We start from the raw sequence: 24297 nt of genomic DNA on the forward strand, positions 1-24297 counted from the left end.
AAGGGTGAGGGAAGGAAGGAGGGAAGGAAGGAGAGAAGGAGAGAAGAAAGGAGGGAAGGAAGGAGGGAATGTAGGAGAGAAGGAAGGGGGGAAGGTAGGAGGAAAGGAAGGGGGAAAGGAAGGAGAGGAGGAGAGAAGAAAGGAGGGAAGGAAGGAGGGAAGGAAGCAGGGAAGGAGGAGGGAAGGAGAGGAGAGAAGAAAGGGGGGAGGGAAGGAGGGAAGGGGGAAGGAGGGAGGGAAGGAAGGAGGGAAGGAAGGAGAGTAGGAGAGAAGAAAGGAGGGAAGGAGGAGGGAAGGAGAGGAGAGAAGAAAGGGGGGAGGGAAGGAGGGAAGGGGGAAGGAGGAAGGGAAGGAAGGAGGGAAGGAAGGAGAGTAGGAGAGAAGAAAGGAGGGAAGGAAGGAGGGAAGGAAGGAAGAAGAAGTAGGAATGTTGTAAGGTAAGATGGATTTATGGGATGGTAAGAAAGCAATTTCAAGTATATTGTCAACTGTAGGGGAAAAAATTGTTATAAATACATATTATTAGTAACAGTGATGAGATCATATAATTGTGAATGTATATATGAAATTAATAAAATTTTCAAAAAAAGAAAAGAAAAATGTAAGAAGCAGCTAGACAAGGCAGGGATTCTAGAGAACGACAGGCCTTGTAGAGCAGGCAGAATGTTGGTAATTAATAAATGCTGGTTTAGCGAGTGGTACAGCTTGGCTAGCTTGCACGAGTAACCTGAGTAGGAAATTCTGGAGAAAAAGGAACAGTTTGCTGCCCTTGAGGCTTCCCATTGACCTTTCGGTTCTTAGAACTGTGAAGGAGAGGAGGTGCTCCAGACACGCCTCCAACGAGTTGGCCAAAGCAAGTTTGAACAACAGCCCTTCTTAAGAGCCGAGGTGGCGCAGTGGTTAGGGTGCAGTACTGAAGGCCACTACAGCTGACTGTTATCTGCAGTTCAGCGGTTCTAATCTCACCGGCTCAAGGTTGACTCAGCCTTCCATCCTTCCGAGGTGGGTGAAATGAGGACCCAGACTGTGGGGGCGATATGCTGACTCTGTAAACCGCTTAGAGAGGGCTGAAAGCCCTATGAAGCGGTATATAAGTCTAACTGCTATTGCTATTAAGTGCAATTGCAAGAAAGGGAAGTGGATTCCTCCGAGTGAAAGGAGAGGCTGGAGAGCATCAACAGGCTCCGTTCCCCCCCACCCCCCCCCCCCCCGAGTTCTGCTTCACCGCGAATGCAGATCCCGCTGAGCGGCTTGAAGAGCTGTTGGGTCTCTTGCAAGCCTAGGGCGTTGGCTTTTGGCCCAGAGGAACTGAGAGCCGGATGCTGAAGACCAGGCTTGGCTTATTGCCGGATGATGATAGCAACAACGGGGGTGAGGAGGGCAGCCTGGCCCTCCCACTCCCCCCCCCGCCTCCCACCCAGAGCCATTACCTCAGCCCCTCAGGAATCTGGCCTTGCAAGGATGAAAGCTGGGGGCGGGAGGCGGGGTGGGGTGGGTGGGTGGAATGAGAGATTGGGAGAGAGAGGGATGGAGATAGACCCAAGAGTCCTTGAGAATTCCCAGCTGGGTGGGAGATGGCGCCTCTCCCTTAGAACGGGAGGCTCGCGATACGACGCAACCTCTGGGCCCGTCCTCTAGGTCTGCTGGGGTGAGGGAGGATACAGCGGGGTGGTCTTGTTGAAGTAAAGTTGGGGTGGGGGGGTTGGTTGGTTGGCTAGACTTCAAGATTTCTTTCCCCTTATTGCAGAGAGAGCGATAGATCAAAGCCAACAGAAGCAGCACTTCTGGCTCTGGGAAGGAAGGCAAGCGAGCGTGACTTCAGGGACAGATGTATTTGTTGAGAATGCCTGCCAACTCCTCTTGGCTTTCTTTCTTTGCTCGGAAGATTGCAGCATCAATAGGAGAGACTTCCTATTAATGGGATGGGTTGTTGCCTTGGGGGGGGGGGTCAAAGAAGGGTGGTTGAGCAACGGGCACTTGGAAGGGAAGGGCGGGGCAGGAGAGTCAGCTGTGCTTCAGCTCTTGCTTGCTTTCGTGATGGGGTTAGAGAGCCTAGACCAGTGTTTCTCAACCTTGGCAACTTGAAGATGTCAAGGCAATTCTCAAGAACATCTTCAAGTTGCCAAAGTTGAGAAACACTGCCCTAGACCCTTAGCTGGCATTCAAAAATGCAGCAAAACTAGGATGAAATAAATAGCCATAAATCGTACACAACCAAGGGAGTTAAAAGCCTTTTAGTTACTGAAATATACTTTATTTTCCATTTTCATAACATACAATCACATGTATACTATTATATAGCCAATATCCTATTGTATTAAGTAGTAATTACATCAGTTCCTCTTGGCCATCAACGCCCAGAAAGATAACAACCCATTATTAGCTCTTCTGCTCTCCATACACCTCTTTCTTCTGCCTCTCTCCTACCTCCTTTCTTCCCTCCATCATCCTTTCCTCCTTATCCTCCTCATCTTCCCCCCTTACCCTCTCTCCTATCCCTCTCTTCCTATCTTTCTTCTCTCCTTTCTGCCTCTCTCCTACCTCCTTTCTTCCCTCCATCATCCTTTCCTACTCTACTTCCCCTTCCTTTCTCCTTCTCCTCTCTCTTCGTTCCACTCCTCCTTATCCTCCTCATCTTCCCCCCTTACCCTCTCTCCTATCCCTCTCTTCCTATCTTTCTTCTCTCCTCTGTTTCCCTCTCTTCCTCTCATTCACTTGGTGTATTTCAGCTTCTGAGCAAACTCCATTCTATGTTGATGGTATTTATGCTTCCGTATCAATATACTTAACATATCTTAGTTTTAAAGAAAAAAATAAGAGAAAACAGTATACATGTGCAATCATATTACGTTAAAATCTAACACCCCTCGTCAAGCCTAATATTCATCCCTCCCTTCCACCCTCCCCCCCAGCCCACCCCCCCAGCCTTCCCTCCCCGCCAGCCCACCCCGCCAGCCTTCCCTCCCCCTAAAGCCTTTTAGTTATCACTTACACATAGACCTGCCTCCTACACAAGGGCATCATTGCCTAATTCCTGGTTTTACAGAAAAGGGAGGGAGGTAGGCTCCCCCCCCCCCCAACCCCAATAGCTCTTAAGATAGGAACAGGAGTGTGAAGCCAGAATGGGGGCGGGGTAAGTCCAGATCTATTCAAGCCTGTTCCTGGCTGATGGAAGCAGGGAGGGAGGGCACTGGAATCTCTCCCCTATAAGGCAGCCACTTCACTTTAGGGCTGTGTTTATATACTCAGCCTAGGTGACTCAGCTCCAGGCCCGCATTCCTGAACTCTTAAATGGGGTGGATGAGATGAGGAAGTCTTGAGTTGAAAAGCTTTAAAGGGAATAAGAGGAGTGGGCTTGCAAAAACAGTCAACCCCCATTGTTTTTTTTTTTTTTTTAGGGAGAGACAAAGAATGAAGAGCCAAGGAGAAATCTCATAACTTGCTGACCTAGGAAAGAGTTCAGGGTACAAGGGATATTTATGCTGCCTAAGTTGCAATGCAAAACGAATTCTCAGTGTCTCGGCGCCCTCTGCTGGCTCAACCTGAGCAGTTGCTTTCCTTGGTGCTTCTATTGAACGATAAGATAGACACTACATTCCTATCTGATGCGTCAGTTTCAGCTTTTCTGAAAGACAGTCTATTGTTTCACAAAGATTTTTTTAAAGTGCAATTGTACTGCGTTTTATATTCATGGTTATGCTTTGTGTTTGTATTATTTCACCCCCTTTTTTATAACACTTAACTTTGAGGCTATATTTGGCATTTACTCTATCCAAAACAACACAAGATATTTGCTTATAGCAAACAATTATTGCATAGGCTTGTTGAAAGAAATGTCCTTCTCGGTTCAGCTCCAAGTGGGGAAAAAGACACTGGAGACATGGAGGCTGCTTGGAAAGATGGTTTATCGTTGGACAGGGCCACATGGCTTGAGCCCTGACCAGAAAAGGTGATTACATGCCCTTGATGTAGGTGAAGAAGAAGAGAAGGGATGAGGAAGGGGCTTGCTAGGCTTTTTATACCCTGTTTAGTCCCACCTCTGTTTCCTGTTCCTGTGTAAGAAATGTATTCTGATTGGTTGTCAGACTCCCATGGGGCCATGCAGGGGGCTACTCTGTAGGCTGTGATGAGTTCTCAGTTGCCTTGTGGTCAGTTGAGTAATATCCCTTCCCCCTACAGCTGCAGTGAGGAGAAGTCTTTATTATGTAAAGTGGGCTAGCCTGGCCATCTTAATGGCCCATTAGCTGGGGATGGGCAGAAAGCTACAGGCAACTATTCTGTCTTTTAAAACATGTTTCTTTCTTTTCACATCCAGAGAAATATTCTGCCTTTTCAATATTTCCTAGGATATTTCATTTTTCTGGGAGAGGGCTGGATGATAACTTCCCACAGGCTAAAAAAAAAAGAACACTGGAGAAAGTGTGAAATAAGCCACCATTTGAATCCTATTGTTCATTCATAATACATCAAATTAAGACGACGGCCCATCCGTTCTTCCTCAATGAGACCATTAGGTAAAAGGGCATACATATAAACAAAATCACACCATTCCCCATATTTCAGATTTTTAAATTAAGATTTTTTAAATTATGTCCATTCCTTCTTTTCTGGAGTTGGTGGGATTGTACCTTGGAAAACGCTGTGCCAAATGAGATATGTATATAGATGTGTGAAATTTATATTCTGCAAGTATTAGTGTACACAGCACACATTGCTTGTAAGTAGAGGATTCTTATAAACCCTGACCCTAAATATTTTCCACACACCCAGGAGTACTTCTCCACATTCCTCCACACCCAATTATTCATTCCCGTGATTTCCTTCCTATGCTGGAATTTTAGCCACTAATACGGAAAACATTTTACATCTACCACATTTTGATTATAAACTTTCATCCTTAGAACGTTCTATGTCTTAAACTAACAGTCCACAATCTTTGCAGCTTGGTGGCCCAGCTGGGGGGAGGGAAATCGGGCCACGCAAGTGTTGGGTCGGGACCAGTGGTGGGTTTCAAAAATTTTTCGAACCTACTCTGTGGGTGTGGCCTCCTTTGTGGGAGTGGCTTGCTGTCCATGTGACCTGGTGGGAGTGGCTTGCCAGCCATGTGTTCTCTCTCTCTCTCTCTCCTTCCTTTTGTCTCTCTGTCCCTTTTTCCTTTTTTTCTTTCACCTCTCTCTCTTTTTCTTTTTTTATTTCTTTCTTCCTTTCTTTCTCTTTCTCTCTCTGTGTGAGTCTGTATCTGTGTGTGTGTGTGTATGTGTCAGTGGTGGGTTTCAAAAATTTTTGGAACCTCTTCTGTAGGTGTGGCCTGCTTTCCAGGTCCACTGGTGGAACCTCTTCTAACTGGTTCGGTAGATTTGACGAACGGTTCTACCGAACGGGTGCAAACTGGTAGGAACCCACCTCTGGTCGGGACACATGCACACACACACAAACTTGGCTGCAAGTTCAGCTGTGCGCACACGGACATGTGTGCCAGCCTATCACTTGCATGAGTTGAGTTGCGTGCACCTGTGCCACAGACCCGTCGCTTGCCGGACTTGAGTTGTGTGTGCACGCGTGTGCATTGGTCCACAGCCCAGTTGCGAATAGGCTGGTAGTGAGCTGCGGCCCAGGGATTGGAGACCTGTCTTAAGCTTTGGGCTATCAGCCAGCTTTCTGTTTGCCTGGTAATTAACACAGCAATTTATGAAGATAATGGGGGCTCTACTTGAGGACTATTACCAATGTCCTATTTTCAGTTTTGATCACTGGCTAAAAATAGTACCATAATTTATTAAGCTAGATGAAACATTACAATATCCTTGAATCTCAAGCATCCATAAGTGTTGTGACCCGGCAGGAGCCGTTGGAGCTGCCGCCAGACTCTGACAGCGAGGGGTCTTATGAGTGAGTCCTGGAGGAGGTGGAGGCCCCTGGACAGGGTGCCGACTCTGAGCAGGGCGAGGAGAGACTGGTTGGCCACCAGGTGGCGCCGGAGCCTTGGATCAGAGGGAGTGATCCGGAAAACACTTGTGAGTTGTTTCAGGGTGCACGCCGTCGAAGGGCTACTCGGCGGCAAGAACAACTGAGTAATTGTAGGAGATGATTACGCTTAGCTGATGCTTATTAAGATCCTCTGATTATAAGAGACTGCTTGGGCCACGCCCTTTTGCAGAAGTCAACGTTCATGATTCAGAGAAACCAACTTGGAGAATTGGTTTGGTGTGAGAGCTTGTTTGCATTGCCTAGTTTTGTAGGACTTGCTGCCAGAGTGCTTATCTCTTTGCTTATTTTGGGCTTGCAGCCAACGAGAGCCTGGACTGATTAAAAGTATTCTTATTTACGTTTGTTTGTGGCTTTCGTTCCTGGATGGAGAACACATGTATCAGAACACATGTATTTGCGACTCCTTTAGAAATCAAAAACTAGAAGTCTGTGCTCCAGGGGTGGGTTTCAACCGGTTCGCGGCGGTCCCCGCGAACCGGTTGGTCGGCGAACCCGGAAGTAAGTAACTTCTGGGAATGGCGAAGGGCCCACCCGCCCGCCCTCCTTACCGGCCTTTGAAGGCTTCTGCGCTTCCACGCAGGCGCATGGCACATACAGCGCCTGCGCGATTCTCCGCGAGCAGCTGGATGGCACATACAGCGCCTGTGTGAGTCTCCGCAAGCAGCTGAAGCATCGCGCAGGCGCTAAGACGCATGCGTGAACTGCGCGCGTGCACGAGGACGCCAGCGGCCCCGTTCCAACTGAACCGGTTGGAACGGGATTAGCAACCCACCCCTGCTGTGCTCAGACTTCAGAGCATAATGAGGTTATGCTATGCGATATTCCTGGGAAATCTGCGAAAGAATCATATACCTCTGTCCTTAGATGTCCACCATTAAAGGCCATAAGCTAATTTGGGACCCTTTTTGTTGTTACCGGTAGAAAAAGCTAAAGCACTTACCGCATTTTTCTGTGCCATAATTTCTACAGGAGTATCTTGCATTTGCCCTACTCAAAATCAGTGAGGAATGAAATACAGATCAGAGTAGAGTTAGCTCCGTCTAGCTTTTATTTATTTCTTTATATAGATTCCACCTACCTGAAGAACCTATGTGATTAACCTACACGGTAGCTTAGTTGTAACATAAAGTCCATAATTATTATCCATTTTCCTATGTCTAATCAATTATATCCTTTTCTCCAGATTGTAGTTTATGGTCAGGAGAGAGACATCTTCACAACAAACTTGTATACTCTACGCTCTTCTTCAGTTTGCTGCCATCCTCCATCCACCCTGAAACGTTAAGAGATCCGTGGGGTTGTAAGGACTTTGAAGATTCTGTTAATTCACACATCACACTCAGAATATATGCATTTGTATTATTTGCTAGCTCTTGTTTATTTGTATATTTGTTGAAAGACATGGAATTTAAGATTTGGCACATTAAAGTAATTTTTTTGGCTGATGGGCAAGTCACTTTCATACAATCATACAGAAAAGAATCCAAAAAGGAAAATGGGGAATACACTGCTTTTTTTTGTTAATTGTGCATATTTAAGAAAAGATTTTTGGGAATGAAGTCAGTATAGTTTGAAAATTGTGTAATTGGGTTCACTGACAAATGCGCGCTTGACAAAAGCGCGCCAACAAAACTGTGGCGTTGAAATTGCGCTGATGAATGAGCACAGAAGCGCGCCAACAAATTCGCGCCGATGAAAGCGCGCCATCAAAAAACAACGAAAACAACCTAATACCCTAACCTTTACCTAAACTTAAATCATGCTTTTGTGGGTGCGGTTTTGTCGGCGTGTTGTTGTGGGCGCGTTTATGACATCGCGGTGTTCTCGCCGCGGTTTTGTCTGCACGCTATTGTCGTGCGCGTATTTGTCGGGTCACGGTGTAATTGAAGGGTGGGGTCAAGAAGGGCAGAGATTCTTACACGAAGTGTAGATACTTGACTATGAGAATATCATAATATTGCTAATAAAAAAAAGGGAGTTTGCAAGACCTATCTGCCTTACTTTGAAGTTACTGAATGGAAGGAGGCATATAATTTAATACATATGTTGCGCTGCCATTCATAAGATTTTTCTGAAGAGTTTTCTACTTTGTTAAACTGCAAAGTTACAGCAGTACAAATATCAACCGTCCTGTATACACCCAACCAACAAAAAATATTGCTTCTAAATGTTCTCTAGCTAGAAAAAATTACCCTGCCAGCTAGGCGAACACCGTTCCCCCCCCCCATTATAATATTGAATTAATTCTGGAAAATTTAAAGATGAATTATAACAACCTAACAAATCCCAGCCTCACCCCATCCCCCAAGATCCAGTAACTCATTGTCCAAATCTGTACTCGTATTATTCAATTAACAATCCTGTCTTGAGGAGTAAGTTTATAAGTTTAATAACATTTATATGCCGCCCAATCCCGTAGGACTCCGGGCAGCTTACAGTACAGAATAAATCAAGAAAAAAAAAAATAGAAGGAAAGAAAAGATAGATTTAAAAAACACACCATGCACTCCGTTCTAAATGGGGCTGGACCGTATTTTGGGGTCAACAGCCCGAGGCCTGCCGGAACAGCCAGGTTTTAATGGCTTTCCGGAAGGCCGAGAGAGTGGGAAGGGTCCGGATCTCTGCGGGTAGATCATTCCACAGGGCCGGAGCAGCTAGAGAGAAAGACCTCCCCCGAGTAGTCGCCAACCGGCATTGCCCGGTCGACGGTACCCGAAGGAGGCCCAGCCTGTGAGATCTTATGGGTCGTTGGGAGGTATATGGCAGGAGGCGGTCCCGCAGAGTACTCTGTAGCGATTGAAGTTAAGGTAAGGGTTAGGTTTAGGGTTAGGTTTACAGCGCGCTTCTGTCGCCGCGCTTCAGCGCTCATTCGTCGCCGCGCTTTAGAACTCACGGTTTTGTCATTGCGGTTTAGTTGGGCGCGCTTTTGTCGTTCGCCCTTTTGTCAGTGAACCCTCTGTAGTATGTGGAGCATTTAAAATCTTAAAGGTAAAGTCATGTCTGCATGAGTCAGAATATATCAGTAAGATGATGACCATTCATGGCAAACAAGAGAAAGGGTATATTGGTAGTATTTTTATGTAAGGTATTACATGGCCATTTTCCTTAGCAGGAAGAATACTTTGAAGCAGGAGATTGTACAGCATCTGCACACTCCCTGTAGCCTATTAATTGCAGAAAATGTATTCAAAAGTAATGATTCCTTTAATGGGAAAAAAATCCTAGAGGCTGACAGTTGCTATGAGATAAGATAAAAAGCAGCAACCTACATTTAGGGAGGGCAGTATGGAAGCCATAATACGTTTTCACTGCATCTCTTTATGGACATTCTATAAAATGAAAATATAAACAGTATCAGACCACTGAAGGCTTCCTAAAGACTAGCGTATCTCAAAAATCTTAAGATCATTTTCCTCTTGCATAAAGTGTTTCTAAACCACACCACCAATTTGTCGGCCCTCTTCCAGCTGCATTTAAACCAAGATTTATAAACCATGTTTACAATTCCAACAAACCAAGACGGAAACAACTCAAAGCAAATTGCTTAGAAAAACCAATTCCAAATATGCTCTATTCTTCGGTTGAGCAAGCTAAAACATTCATAAAAATTAGAATTTTAGAAGCTTTCTACTATTGTGGGAAGTTATCATCCAGCCCTCTCCCAGAAAAATGAAATATCCTAGGAAATGTTGAAAAGGCAGAATGTTTCTCTGGATGTGAAAAGAAAGAAACATGCTTTAAAAGACAGAATAGTTGCCTCTAGCTTCCTGCCCATCCACTTTGTCAATAGGTCATTGAGAAGGCCAGACTAGCCCACTTTACATAATAAAGACTTCTCCACTGCAGCTGTAGGGGGAAGGGATATTACTCAACTCTCCACATGGCATCTGAGAACTCATACCTGTATTCAAAACAGCCTAGAGAGTAGCCCCCTGCATGGCCCCATGGGAGTCTGACAACCAATCAGAATACATTTCTTACACAGGAACAGGAAACAGAGAGGTGGGACTAAACAGGGTATAAAAAGCCTAGCAAGCCCCTCCTTCAGCCCTTCTCTTCTTCTCCAGCAACATTGAAGCATGTGATCACCTTTTCTGTTCAGGGCTCAAGCCATGTGGCCCTGTCCAACAATAAACCATCTTTCCAAGCAGCCTCCATGTCTCCAGTGCCTTTTTCCCCACTTGGAGCTGAACCCAGAAGGACATTTCTTTCAACACTACAATTAACTTTAGCCTTTTAATAACCTAGAGCAAAGGTGTCACACCAGGGGCTGGATGTGTCATGTGTCACCAGGGGCTGGATGTGGCCATGCCCACCCCTTGTTTAGTAAAGGGGAAAAAGTCACAATATACCATGTGATGGCAATGTGACATCTCAAGTTTAACACCTCTGACCTAAAACAATGCCACTAGCCTGATATATTGATAGGAAAGAAGAAGAATAGAGCAACAATTTATTGTCCTCTCCCATTCAAATGGCCTCTGTGTTTGATCCCATTGGCTCCATGAAATTCACCATCCTTCGAGTCATTTACCCAAATGCTTCATTGCTCTAAGTCTAGATCACAGAAAACTCACAGGGAACTCTCATCCACTCAAGAGAAGGCAATTAGGAGCAATTATGTCAATTGTCCAAGTAATCTCCCTATTCTACAATTCAACTGGAGTTTCAACAGAATTGTACTTCAGAAGCAAGAAAATTCTCCAGAGATATTTGAAATGCTGTTCAATCCATTAACTGCACTGTTTTCATCCTGCAAAGTATTCAACAAATCAAAACATTAGGAGGTAATGATCTCTTTAGAGTAGATTGGGAATTCTAAAAATTGTCCTTCAAGGGATTCGGCAAATCTTCAGCCATACAGAAATACCTGGCATGTAGTTTTAAAGAGAGAGAGATAGAAGTCTATTCCACAAGATGCTAGATATAGGGATGGAAATGTAGAAAAAAGGGAGAAGTGCCTTTCTGATTCAACTTGTGCTATTTGGAAACTAGGAATTAAAAGGAGATTTAAACTTGTTGAAAAGTTTAAGAGGGAAAAAACAACAAGAACCAAGAAGCGTGAGCGAGAATATTCATGCTAAAGGACTTTTATTTTTTTAAATTTTCACAGACGACTTCAGAAAATATATTTACATTTGGGAAAAAAAATAATAAATCGGGTTCTCATGTACATCCCCAGGAAGAAGCATTATTGCCTTCATCCAAAAATAATTTACAATTTGCAGTCCTTTCATCTTTAGGATCTCTGGCAGCCCTTAAGGGTGGCATGGATGGTTTTGTATTTCTGCTGCAATTCTTCAAGCTTTGAGGCTGAAAAAGTAAAAGATCAGTTTGCTGGAGCGAAAGGTGAAGGTGACTCGAGAGCCTTTTGGCCTTTCATCAACATGCTCAAGCTAAACCGAAATCCTCTCTACACATTTACACGTCCTTCTCCCCTAGCTGCTCATCATCCCTAAACTTCACTCCCTGAAGAAAAGGCCTCCCCCACCACCAGGATTAAGGTAGGGTCACTTAAGAAAGCCCCCAACTCATAAATCAGAAAAAATCAGATGCTCTCTGAACATCTGCCTCACTAATTTTCCTCTGACTGATGAAGTTGCTGGGATGAGCAACTAAACGCCTCAAGATAAACGAAGTTCCGGTCCAGTTGCCATAACTCAACATTTAAACGCCAGAAAGGGGAGTTTCGCAAAAAGCAGTGTAGGAAAGAGGAGCTGACGTTTGTAGGAATTCAATTTCAATTTAATAAAATCTGTATGCCGCCCACTCCCTTGGGACTCTGGGCGGCTTACAGGCAAGATAAAAAGCATTTAAAAATTTAAAAATAAAAGACACAATTATTAAAATTACACACCATCCATTCTGTCTAAGTGGGGCTGGATATTGATCAACAGCCCCAGGCCTGCCGGAACAGCCAGGTCTTGGTGGCTTTACGGAAGGCCGGGAGAGTGGTAAGGGTCCGGATCTCCTCGGGCAGATCGTTCCACAGGGCCGGCGCAGCTACAGAGAAGACCCTCCCCTGGGGGGCCGCTAGCCGGCATTGTCCAGTCAACGGCACCCGGAGGAGGCCCAACCTGTGCAATCTTGTTGGTCCTTGGGAGGTATGTGGCAGGAGGCGGTCTCTCAGGTAGCCAGGTCCTAAACCATGTAGGGCTTTAAAAGTAACAACTAGCACCTTGAAGCGCGTCCGGAGACCAATGGGGAGCCAGTGCAGCTCGCGGAGGATGGGTGTAACATGGGTGTATCTAGGTACACCCAATATCACTCGCACGGCTGCATTCTGGACCAACTGCAGTCTTCGAAGACTCTTCAGGGGCAGCCCCATGTAGAGCGCGTTACAGTAATAGACCAGGCCCAAAAGACCAGGCCGAAAAGATTGGTTCCACCACAAAACCGCGGTAGACTAAAGCACGCTCGACGAAAGCGCGTACGTGACGTCATCACAGCGCGATGAAAACAGCACGCTGTGATCGGTAAACTTAAAATTAAAGCGTAAATCTAAACCTAACCCCCCCAAACCTAACCCTAAACCTAACCCTAAGCCTAACCCTTAACCTAACGCTAAACCTAACGCTAACCCTTAACCTAATCCTAATGCTTAACGTAACCCTAAACCTAATCCTAACCCTTAACCTAACCCTAACCCTAACCCTTACCTTTATGTGAATCGGCTTGCTTTAAAAGCGCTTTTTAAAGCGCCCTTTTTTCTCCGTGGTCGCGCTGCTGATGACGTCACGTACGCGCTTTCATCGGGCGCGCTTTAGTGGACCGCGGTTTTGACGGGTCACGAAAAGACTTACGTAACGTGGCTAGAGCGCTTTCCTTCCAGAACATTTTCTGTTCATGTCTCTGTTGCACTGTCGCCGTAATGCATTCGGAGGTTTCTGTAACCTGCGCCAGGCCTTGGAGCTCCTGCAAACGAGAATATTCATAAAACAAATGCTCCTTTAGTACATCTTATCATCCCCCACTCTTCAAGACTTTGTGCTTCAGATGTTAATAGCTGTGAAGAGGTGGGGCAGGAAAGAGGGGAGTGAAAAGCCCATTCTGGAGGATATTTTTTTAAAAAGTTAAAAATGGGGGGGGGGGAATTGTGTAATTAAAAACAAAACCACGAAGGACCGGAAAGCTAATAAATATATTGTAGCACAGGTTTCACGGACTATAAGACATTTCTATTCGATGGCAACTCAGTATGCCAGAGGGTAGATTTACCTAGGAAGAATGTTGAATGTTGAATGTTTATTGCATTTGTATGCCGCCCTATCCCGAGAGACTCAGGGCGGCTAACAAGCAAGGGGGAAGGGAAATACAAACAAAAGACAAAACAGGCAAGTTAAAAACAGAGCAACAATCACAACAGTTTCAATGGGGCCAGGAACTCATCAGCCCCAGGCCTGCCGGAACAGCCAGGTCTTAGTGGCTTTGCGGAAAGCCGGAAGGGTGGTGAGGGTCCGGATCTCCATGGGGAGATCGTTCCAGAGGGCCGGAGCAGCCACAGAGATAAGAAATAAATTCCTGAGCCTAGCAACCGGACTGCTGCCTCTTGCATTTTACAGACTTTTTGTGGTTCACTGTACACATCATTTCATATTTGTGTGAACGCACACTTGCCCTCTTTCTTTTACTAAAAATGGGTTCTAAGTCTCAAGCACTTTTGCCACAAAAGCCAAATACCCCGTTTCCCTGAAAATAAGTCCTCCCCGTATAATAAGCCCAATCGGGCTTTTGAGCGCATGCGCTAAAGTAAGCCCTCCCCCCAAAATAAGCCCTCCTTGAAAATATTGCAATACAGCAGCAGCCATGAGGTGACCATGCTTGCCGTCCCCTGCACCTCAAAAATAATAAGCCCTCCCTGAAAATAAGGCCAAGCGGTTATTTCTGGGCTCAAAAGAAAATAAGACCCTGTCTTATTTTCGGGGAAACGTGGTATATCAAAAATGTCATGTTTAAAGAAAGCTATTCTAGTTGGTAAAACACACAGGAGCAGCCAGCTACCATTATTACAAATTCCATCTGAATGTGAACATTTCGAAATATGAATCCTGCTATTTCGCATGAAACTGAGCCTCTACTAGTTCATAACGTAAAGGTTTCCTCTGTCCTTTCGTGTCCGACCCTACAGCAATGCTCATCTCCGTTTCTTAGTAGAGGGAGACAGAGTTATCTGAAGACGCCTCATGGCCAGCATGACTATTATATGCTGAGGCAGATGGAATGCTCTGCATAATCTGCAGTTCAGCGGTTCTAATCTCACCGGCTCAAGGTTGACTCAGCCTTCCATCCTTCCAAGGTGGGTGAAATGAGGACCCAGACTGTGGGGGCGATATGCTGACCCTGTAAACCGCTTAGAGAGGGCTGAAAGCCCTATGAAGCGGTATATAAGTCTAGCTGCTATTGCTATAAGGTAGGGAATCACTAATTGTCTGGTACCCATTTCAGCCCTTCCAGAAATTATAATATCCTTATTGTCGTGTCACCTTCGAGGAAAAGGGAAATGACAAAAGTTAAAAACTGAATTAAGTCTGATATCTAATAATGGCACGATTGATAATGAAACTAGCAGGATAAATTTCTTCGATCAGTGAACACTGATCAACACTGAACATTGAAAGAGCCGAGGTGGCGCAGTGGTTAAATGCAGCACTGCAGGCTACTTCAGCTGACTGCAGTTCTGCAGTTCGGCTGTTCAAATCTCACCGGCTCAGGGTTGACTCAGCCTTCCATCCTTCCGAGGTGGGTGAAATGAGGACCTGGATTGTTGTTGGGGGCAATATGCTGACTCTGTAAACCGCTTAGAGAGGGCTGAAAGCCCTATGAAGCGGTATATAAGTCTAACTGCTATTGCTATTGCTATAAGGTAGGGAATCACTAATTGTCTGGTACCCATTTCAGCCCTTTCAGAAATTATAATATCCTTATTGTCGTGTCACCTTTGAGGAAAAGGGAAATGACAGAAGTTAAAAACTGAATTAAATTGATCAGTTTGATATCTAATAATGGCACGATTGATACTGAAACTAGCAGGATAAATTTCTTTGATCAGTGAACACAAGTAACCAATATCTAGACCAGGAATGGCAAACCTTTTTCACCTCGGGTGCCAAAAGAACATGTCTGCGCGCTGTCGCACTCACTTGCGTGCCGACCCCCCATAATTAATGCCCCCCCCGCAAAGGTCATGTCACATGACGCGATCGAGTTTGACACCCATGATCTAGACTAAAGGAAGATTGATGAACTGCCCTGTCCTTGTGAAATGTGCTCAGTGAATAAGCAATTGATTTCTTTTTTTATTAGTTCATAAAATCAAATATAAAAATACAAAAGAGAATGGTGGGGAAAGCAGAGGAGGCAAAAAGGGGAAAAAGAAAAGGCATTGACCTCCAACTCCCTTTGGTGCAGTAGAATAAGATAATAGCATCAAATCTCAACGTTTCACTTCTGCATAATAGTATAAACTAGCCATTTCTATGACAATAAACCTATGTAACTGGTAAAATTCAATACCAAAGTTTTATTTTTTTTCCCCACTTCAAGCACAAATTTCAGTGAAATACCAGTATTCATACTGACTGCAATCATCAGTGTACACAGTTAAAAGATGTTGTTTCTATTGCAGCACTTCTATTCCTTGATGATGATTGCAAATCACAAAAAGATGATGGTACTTTATTTTCCCTGTTTGTTTTATGGTTCACCCACAAATGCGCGAACGACAAAACCGCGCCCGACTAAACCGCAGTGACAAAACCGCGCCGACGAATGAGCGCTGAAGACAACAGCGCGCCGACAGAAGCGTGCTGTAACCCTAACCCTAACTTAAATCGCGCTTCTGCCGGCGTGCTTTTGTCGGCGCGCTGTTGTCGGCGCGTTGATGACATCGTGGTTTTAGCGCCGCGCTTTTGTCATACGCGCATCTGTCGGGTCACGGTGTTTTATAATATTGTATACTACAGATTCAGAAATTCCAACATCTCATTTTATTTTAGCATTGCTATTGCTATTTCTATATCACATGGTTCAATTATATCACATTTGTTCTAAGGTAATAACTAAGGCTTTTTGAGCTTGCATTGTTTTCCTCTGATGGAATCTTTTTTTCCTCCATTTTGTACACATAAAGATTTAACTATCTCTATAGCCCCAATTGCAATGGTGTGCAATTAGCTGAATTTTCAGTCAGATTACATGCAACCTGGTATCAAATTTACAATTTGCTCTAAATTGAATATTGTAGCATCCCGAACTTGGCATTAATCACAACCTAGCTATGTATGAAAGACAAAAACAATTTTTGAAATTAACACACACACACACACAAATCTATGAGTGGAGCTGGTAGGAAGATTTAGGAAAGGGAACTACTCCATGCAAATGGACATGTGGGTAGAACTAAGAGAAAGGGAGACATTTGTGCATTCAAACATATTAAGACTTAAAATGTGGGTTCATTTACCTAACGTCAGGAAGGAGGAAAACATTATGCTTGCCTTTCTATAATGTATCTTAGCAATAGCAATAGCAGCTAGACTTATATACTGCTTCATAGGGCTTTCAGCCCTCTCTAAGCGGTTTACAGAGTCAGCATATCGCCCCCAACAACAATCCGGGTCCTCATTTTACCCACCTCGGAAGGATGGAAGGCTGAGTCAACCTTGACACGGTGAGATTTGAACAGCCGAACTGCCGAACAGCTGTCAGCTGAAGTAGCCTGCAGTGCTGCATTTAACCACTGCGCCACCTCGGCTCTCATCTTCTCCTGAAGGGTCATGTAAAGTATTCCAGTAGATGGTAATTCTACTGATAAGGAATGTAACTGGGGTAACTAAGATTTAACAGAGGAGAAACCTTTGAAATGGGAAGCAGCTTTGTTTACTTTTGAGACGTTTGGATGTCTCAGGACTAGAGTGGTGGCTTTTTGCTGCCATCTGATCGTGACCTGACAAAAGGGCGAATGACAAAACCGTGCCCGACTAAACTGTGTTGCTAAAACCGCGATGTCATCAACGCGCCGATAACAGCGCGCCGACAACAGCACGCCGACAGAAGGGCGCTTTACAACAGCGCGTCGACAGAACGCCGATTTAACTTAAGGTAAGGGTTAGGTTTAGGGTTAGGTTTAGCGTTACATTTAGGGTTAGGTTTAGGGTTAGGTTTAGAGCACGCTTCTGTCGCCGCGCTGTTGTCGCCGCGATTCAGCGCTCATTCGTCGGAGCGCTTTAGAACACGCGGTTTAGTTGGGCGCGATTTTGTTGTTTGCCCTTTTGTCGGTGAACCCATCTGATGACCTGTGAAGATAGGTTTTTTATTTCCCTGAGGAAATAAGCCTGAACTACTGCTCCCCCCTCCCCCCCGTCACCAAACCTCCACATAGAGGTCCACCATAGCCCCAGAAGAGCTCCTTCTGCTGAAATGAATCAGCTCCAAAATGATTATCTTCCATTGACACAAGGGCTATCTTGTGCATTTATCTGGCCTTCCCTCTCCCCCACCCCCCTGACCTGCAGATTTCCTGGGATCTGGGGTGGAGCCATATCTGCAGACTCCAAATGGGTAGAGTCAGATGCATGTTTTCTGACTCAGGAGAGAAAAAGAGGAGTATCAAGACATCTTTGGAGGGTTGCTAGGAAACTAACTAGCATTTCCTATTTTTATTGCCACGCTTCTCCAAACACAAAGCCAGAAGCCATGACTGAAAAACTTTATAAAGAACCCTTTTCTGCATGGCCACCATTCCCATAGAGGCTCTCGAATTCTCTGTCCACCCAATTCGCAGGCCCCAAGCTCACCTGCAAACACAGCAGCAGATTGTGGTGCACGGTTTGGAAGAGGTGGTCGCAAGGGCTCAGTTGAAGAGCAGGGCGCTCACAATGCTTCTGCAGCTCGTTCTCATAGACTTGTTCAAAGGCTGTGAGCAGCTGGCTGTAGTCAGAAACGATCAGCTTGAGGGACTGAAGAGCCGTGGCGGTGTTGTCAGATGGATCGACACCAGCGGGATTCCCCTGGAGGAAAGAACACTGTTTTTCCCCCCACCCACCCCCGAAAAAACACAGTGAAAAACACCTGAATTGAAGAAGAGAGGGAATCAACTGTTTGAGGGGAGGATACATCCCGTGAAAACCAACCATTTATGCAGCAGTGGGTAATGGACAGGTAATTAAAGCCAAGGACCATTTTTATTGAATTTCATTTGTATCCTGCCTTTATTATTTTTATAAATAACTCAAGGTGGCAAGCATAGCTAATAGTCCTTTCTCCTCCTATTTTCCTATGAAGTGTGATGGTTTGAGAATAAAGTGACTGGCCAAAGCCACGCAGTTGGCTTTTAGGCTTAAAAGGTGACTAGAACTCATAATCTCCTGGTTTCTAGACCGCCAACTCCTCCACACTTACACTATAGAGCCGCGGTGGCGCAGTGGTTAGAATGCAGTACTGCCGGCTGCTTCTGCTGACTGCCGGCTGGCTGCAATTTGGCAATTCTCCCTCTACTCTCCAGACTACATTTTGAGTCACTACTGTGTAGGCAGCTAAATATCAAAAAGATTTTCTTATCTAGAAATTAAGTCCATAGAAGTCTGGGAGATCTGTCTGTCAATGAGCCGAGGTGGCGCAGTGGTTAGGGTGCAGTACTGCAGGCCACTTCAGCTGACTGTTATCTGCAGTTCAGCGGTTCTAATCTCACCGGCTCAAGGTTGACTCAGCCTTCCATCCTTCCGAGGTGGGTGAAATGAGGACCCAGACTGTTGGGGGCGATATGCTGACTCTGTAAACCGCTTAGAAAGGGCTGAAAGCCCTATGAAGCGGTATATAAGTCTAACTGCTATTGCTATTGCTAATTGACCCAGCATCTCCGGTCACATACAATGAGATTCAAGCACTGGCTGAACTTCCGAATGATCATTTAGGAGCAGTGGTGTAAAGGCACTTGTGAAGCAGTATATAAGTGCTATTGCTATGTCAAACTATTTTTCTAGCTTCCTGTTCTGCTTGCCTAGAAATCCCAAGCATCAGCTCCCTGACTCCCTATGAGAAATGGAATGAAATAGCTCTTTACTGCAACTTTATTAGCCAAGATATCTCTGTTACAATTAAAATACAGGCACGTGGTACCAATTACAGCAAGAAGATGAAAAATGGCTGCAATAGCTGTATAGCAAAAAAAATTAAAATAAATAAAAGGAAAAGTGGAGGTATTGCTTTTAATAATAGGACTAGATAAGTCAATAAAGTAAGCAAAACAGAAGAGAGAAAGGAAGAAGAATTAAAGGCAATGCAGTTGCTAGTCCAAGCTAGTCTTTCCGTGGGGAAGGCTACAGAGTTGGGTTCCTACCAGTTCGCACCTATTCGGTAGAACCGGTTCGTCAAATCTACCGAACCGGTTAGAAGAGGTTCCACCAGTGGACCCAGAAAGCAGGCCACACCTACAGAAGAGGTTCCAAAAGTTTTTGAAACCCACCACTGGTCCTTGGATAGGATTCTTCTACACTATCATGCTCCTATTTATAAAACTCAGTGCCTCTGTGAAAGGTAAGGATGACTACTGCGTTTGTGGTGCAATCAGAACATTGCGTGTGTTGAAGTTGTTTTAACGCAAACCAAAGATGCCTTTTAAAAAACAAGTTGACATCCTATTCTTATGCATGCCAGTGCTGTGTGAGGTAATTTAAGGTGGTTCTGACAAGTGTCGTCGGCATCTTCATATCCGGTCACATGGGCGGCAAGCCACTCCCATCCGGTCACATGGGTGGCAAGCCACTCCCACAATGGAGGCCACACCCACAGAGTAGGTTCGAACAATTTTTGAAACCCACCCCTGGAAGGCTACCATATTTTTCGCTCCATAACCCGCTCCTGACTATAAGACACACCTAGGTTGAGAGGAAATCTAGGGAAAAAAACCTGTCTCTGCCTCCCAGCATCCATCCTTCCGTATTCATCTGGATGGCATCCTTGCAGCAAGCAGGAAACAGCCTGGTCAGCTTCAGCATGTTATCGCGGCATGTGGCTCGTCAGGGCTCACTTTCGTTGTGCCCACCACCGGTTAAATGAGGTGAGCCGCTGCTGCAGCTGATTTGCAGATGGATCGGCCTCCTGGATCAGCTGTTCTAGGCGACAAGCATCACTGCCACCGCCTATCGCCAACGTTGCCGTTTGTCCTGCTGTTTGGTGTCGGCAATCCCCGCCTAGAACAGCTGATCGGTGATATTCAGGGAGGCCGATCCAATTGCCAATCAGCTGCTTGGCAGTAAAGGCTCCAGCGTTCCCCAGTGGTGGGGAATGGCAACAGTAGTGACACACCAACCCCCTCCCTTCCTGGCAATATTCGCTCTTTAAGACACACAGATATTTCCACCCACTTTTTGTTTGTGTGTGTGTGAAGGGGGGGGGTGCGCCATAGTGCAAAAAATATGATACTTAGGGCTAGCAACTCTTCAACATTATTTTCTTGACACTTTTTGATATGGAAACTTACTAATAGACATCTACCTAACACAATTTAAGTAATTACTGTGTTATAGAACCGAGACAGATCACCAGTCTCATAAAATCAGATATTCCTTTCTGTAAATATTCCATGAGGAGCCTATAGCAATAGCAGTTAGACTTATATACCGCTTCATAGGGCTTTCAGCCCTCTCTAAGCGGTTTACAGAGTCAGCATATTGCCCCCAACAACAATCCGGGTCCTCATTTTACCCACCTCGGAAGGATGGAAGGCTGAGTCAACCCTGACCCGGTGAGATTTGAACCGCCGAGCTGCAGAACTAGCAGTCAGCTGAAGTAGCCTGCAGTGCTGCATTTAACCACTGCGCCACCTCGGCTCACTATATAACTGATAAAATGAAATATCACAGACTGTTTGTAACTGCAGTAATGGGGCAAATAAACTGGAGGCGATTCAGAAAGATACTTCTAACTCAGCCGTCTCACTGTAAAACAAATGCACCCCCCCCCCCCGTTTGGTAAAGCAGGTTTGTAAATTGCCTACCTGTGCTTTTAGGTTTTCCAAGTCTGCTGCTGTCTTCTCCAGCTCCTCTGATGCCTCCAAGAGAGTTTGCTCGTGAGAAGTCATTGGCAGAAGGGCCCTATTTTTTTCATAGAAAATTTTTTTATTTTCCATTTTCATAGCATATAATCCACATGTATACTATTACATAGTCAATATCATGTTGTATTATTAAGTAATTACATCAATTCATCTTACCATCAACTACCAAAGAAAAAAAAAAGAAAAAAACCCCAGTTATTGGCTCTTCTGCTCTCCATACACCATATTTATACCTTATCCGACACTTTCTTCCCCCTCTCTCCTCCCGCTTTCTACATCCTGTCTTCCCTCCATCATTTTCTACTCTACTTCCCCTTCCTTTCTCCTTCTCCTCTCTCCCCTTACCACTCCTCCTTATACACCTCACCTTCCCCCTTCACCCTCTCTCCTATCCCTCTCTTCCTATCTTTCTTCTCTCCTCTGCTTCCCACTCTTCTACATCCTGTCTTCCCTCCATCATTGTCTACTCTACTTCCGCTTCCTTTCTCCTTCTCCTCTCCCCCCTTACCACTCCTCCTTATACACCTCATCTTCCCACTTCACCCTCTCTCCTATCCCTCTCTTCCTATCTTTCTTCTCTCCTCTGCTTCCCACTCCTACATCCTGTCTTCCCTCCATCATTTTCTACTCTACTTCCCCTTCCTTTCTCCTTCTCCTCTCTCCTCGTTCCACTCCTCCTTATAAATCTCATCTTCCCCCCTCACCCTCTCTCCTATCCCTCTCTTCCTATCTTTCGTCTCTCCTCTGCTTCCCACTCCTACATCCTGTCTTCCCTCCATCATTTTCTACTCTACTTCCCCTTCCTTTCTCCTTCTCCTCTCTCCTCGTTCCACTCCTCCTTATAAATCTCATCTTCCCCCCTCACCCTCTCTCCTATCCCTCTCTTCCTATCTTTCGTCTCTCCTCTGCTTCCCACTCCTACATCCTGTCTTCCCTCCATCATTTTCTACTCTACTTCCCCTTCCTTTCTCCTTCTCCTCTCTCCTCGTTCCACTCCTCCTTATAAATCTCATCTTCCCCCCTCACCCTCTCTCCTATCCCTCTCTTCCTATCTTTCTTCTCTCCTCTGCTTCCTACTCCTACATCCTGTCTTCCCTCCATCATTTTCTACTCTACTTCCCCTTCCTTTCTCCTTCTCCTCTCCCCGCTTACCACTCCTCCTTATACACCTCATCTTCCCACTTCACCCTCTCTCCTATCCCTCTCTTCCTAACTTTCTTCTCTCCTCTGCTTCCCACTCTTCCTCTAATTCACTTGGGGTATTTCAGCTTCAGAGACAGCAGGGTCCTTTTATATACACAGACAAGAAAGTGGGCAGAAGGAGTTCATGGTCTCACCATAACAGATACGGACACCGGACATCAATGGAAAAGCAGATCTCATTTTTACACGAGTCCTTTCCTCTATTCGACGCTTTTAGCGCGCCACCCGCATTGTTGTTCAATAAGCTGAGGCGAAGGACTTCTTGACTCTCTTACTTTCCATAACTTAACACCAGGCACAGGAACCTTACCTTTTCTGTTTTCGTTCTTCGCCCAAAAGCAGTTGCTTTATCTCTGAGCTCCAGGGAGGGGACTCTGGATTCAGCACTCTCTGTAGATCAGGGCTAGTGAAAACCTGCTTTACGTATTCTTCGTTCTTCCTAGCTATTTCTTCGCAATATTCTCCTGTGCTGCAAGAGAATGCCGGGGAATTATAAAATGCAGACTGCAGGGCAGTCTAACCTAGGAAGCAAAATTGGGATTGGTATGAAGAGAAGGAGGAGTCTAAAAATCAAAGAGGACATGATCTGTCCCCATTAAAAGACAAGTAAGTTCGATAGGAATAAAACATGGCCCCAGAGCACTTGTTTAGCAATAGCAGTTAGACTTATATACGCTTCATAGGGCTTTCAGCCCTTTCTAAGCGGTTTACAGAGTCAGCATATTGCCCCCAACAACAATCTGGGTTCTCATTTTACCCACCTCGGAAGGCCGGAAGGCTGAGTCAACCTTGAGCCGGTGAGATTTGAACAGCCGAACTGCAGTCAGCTGAAGTAGCCTGCAGTGCTGCATTTAACCACTGCGCCACCTCGGCTCTTAAGTTTAAGATCAGCCACCTTGAACAAGTGCTCTGCATTGCAGAAAAAGGGGCAGAGTTTCATATATTTTAGCTATGGCTGGGTGGAAGTAATATAAAATGATGGGTTTTAAGATTCCATCATTATAGTCTTAGTTCCTCTGTACTTCCCCTTTGCAATCCATCCCAAATATCTACTCTAAAACCCACGCTGAAAAAAAGAACGTACCCACAAATTTGGGTTCCACCACAAAACCGCGGTAGACAATTGCGCGCTCGACAAAAGCGCGTACGTGACGTCATCACAGCGCGACGAAAACATCGCGTTGTGAGCGGTAAATTTAAAATTAAAGCGAAAACCTTACCCTAACCCCCCCAAACCTAACGCTAAACCTAACCCTAAACCTAACCCTTAACCTAACGCTAAACCTAACGGTAACCCTTAACCTAACGCTAAACCTAACCCTAACGCTTAACGTAACCCTAAACCTAACCCTAACCCTAACCCTTACCTTTATGTGAATCGGCTTGCTTTAATTTTATTTTAATTTTATTTATTTTTTAATTTTTTTCGTCGTGCTGCTGATGACGTCAGGTACGCGCTTTCGTTGAGCGCGGTTTTGTCGAGCGCGGTTTTGACGGGTCACGCAAATTTGGACGTTTTCCAGGACAAATGATCTAGGATGGCATGCCAATTTCATCCCGAAATCTGAATCAGCATGCCATTGTAAATGGCAGAATTCCACGCCTTCTGCCAACAGTAACAATCCAGCCTTACTGGGCAACAGCAGCGATATTCAACACCACATTAACTAAATCTAATTATTTTAGTGCCCGACAGCTGCAAAACCTAGGAAATTCTAACTGTGGGGAAGGGCACCTCTCCCTCACCTGGAATAACTACTGGAGTCTGATTTAGAGTCCGAGAGCGTAAGGTTAGCTTGAACTGGAATGACAGCCACCAGCTGCTGCAGGAAATGGAGCTGCTTCTGAACAGAGGCCTTTCCCTGTGGGGACACACACAAAAAAAGCATGCAAACTCTTAGCACCTTCCCTTCCCGCCTGCTGATGTAAACAGGCCTCCCGCTCAGATATGCTCAGCTGTCAATCTTCAGGTTACAGTGTTTGAACAATAGCAATAGCAGTTAGACTTATATACCGCTTCATAGGGCTTTCAGCCCTCTCTAAGCGGTTTA

At 45.3% G+C, this 24297-nt stretch overlaps 1 protein-coding gene across 1 annotated transcript in view; it reads right to left on the reverse strand.

The window, feature by feature from the left end:
- Positions 1-11226: 11226 nt before the first annotated feature.
- HAUS7 (HAUS augmin like complex subunit 7) overlaps positions 11227-24297 on the reverse strand; it is a 34620-nt gene continuing 21549 nt past the window's right edge. The window contains exons 5-10 of the mRNA XM_032211684.1: positions 23993-24108; positions 22557-22715; positions 20984-21080; positions 17784-18011; positions 12792-12903; positions 11227-11301 (exon numbers count right to left, since the gene is read on the reverse strand). Of these exons, the coding sequence (XP_032067575.1) occupies positions 11228-11301; positions 12792-12903; positions 17784-18011; positions 20984-21080; positions 22557-22715; positions 23993-24108 (786 nt within the window). The 3' untranslated portion in view covers position 11227. The remainder of the gene's footprint in view (positions 11302-12791; positions 12904-17783; positions 18012-20983; positions 21081-22556; positions 22716-23992; positions 24109-24297) is intronic.

Source organism: Thamnophis elegans, chromosome 2, assembly GCF_009769535.1.
Source record: "Thamnophis elegans isolate rThaEle1 chromosome 2, rThaEle1.pri, whole genome shotgun sequence".
NCBI classification, from domain to species: domain Eukaryota; kingdom Metazoa; phylum Chordata; class Lepidosauria; order Squamata; family Colubridae; genus Thamnophis; species Thamnophis elegans.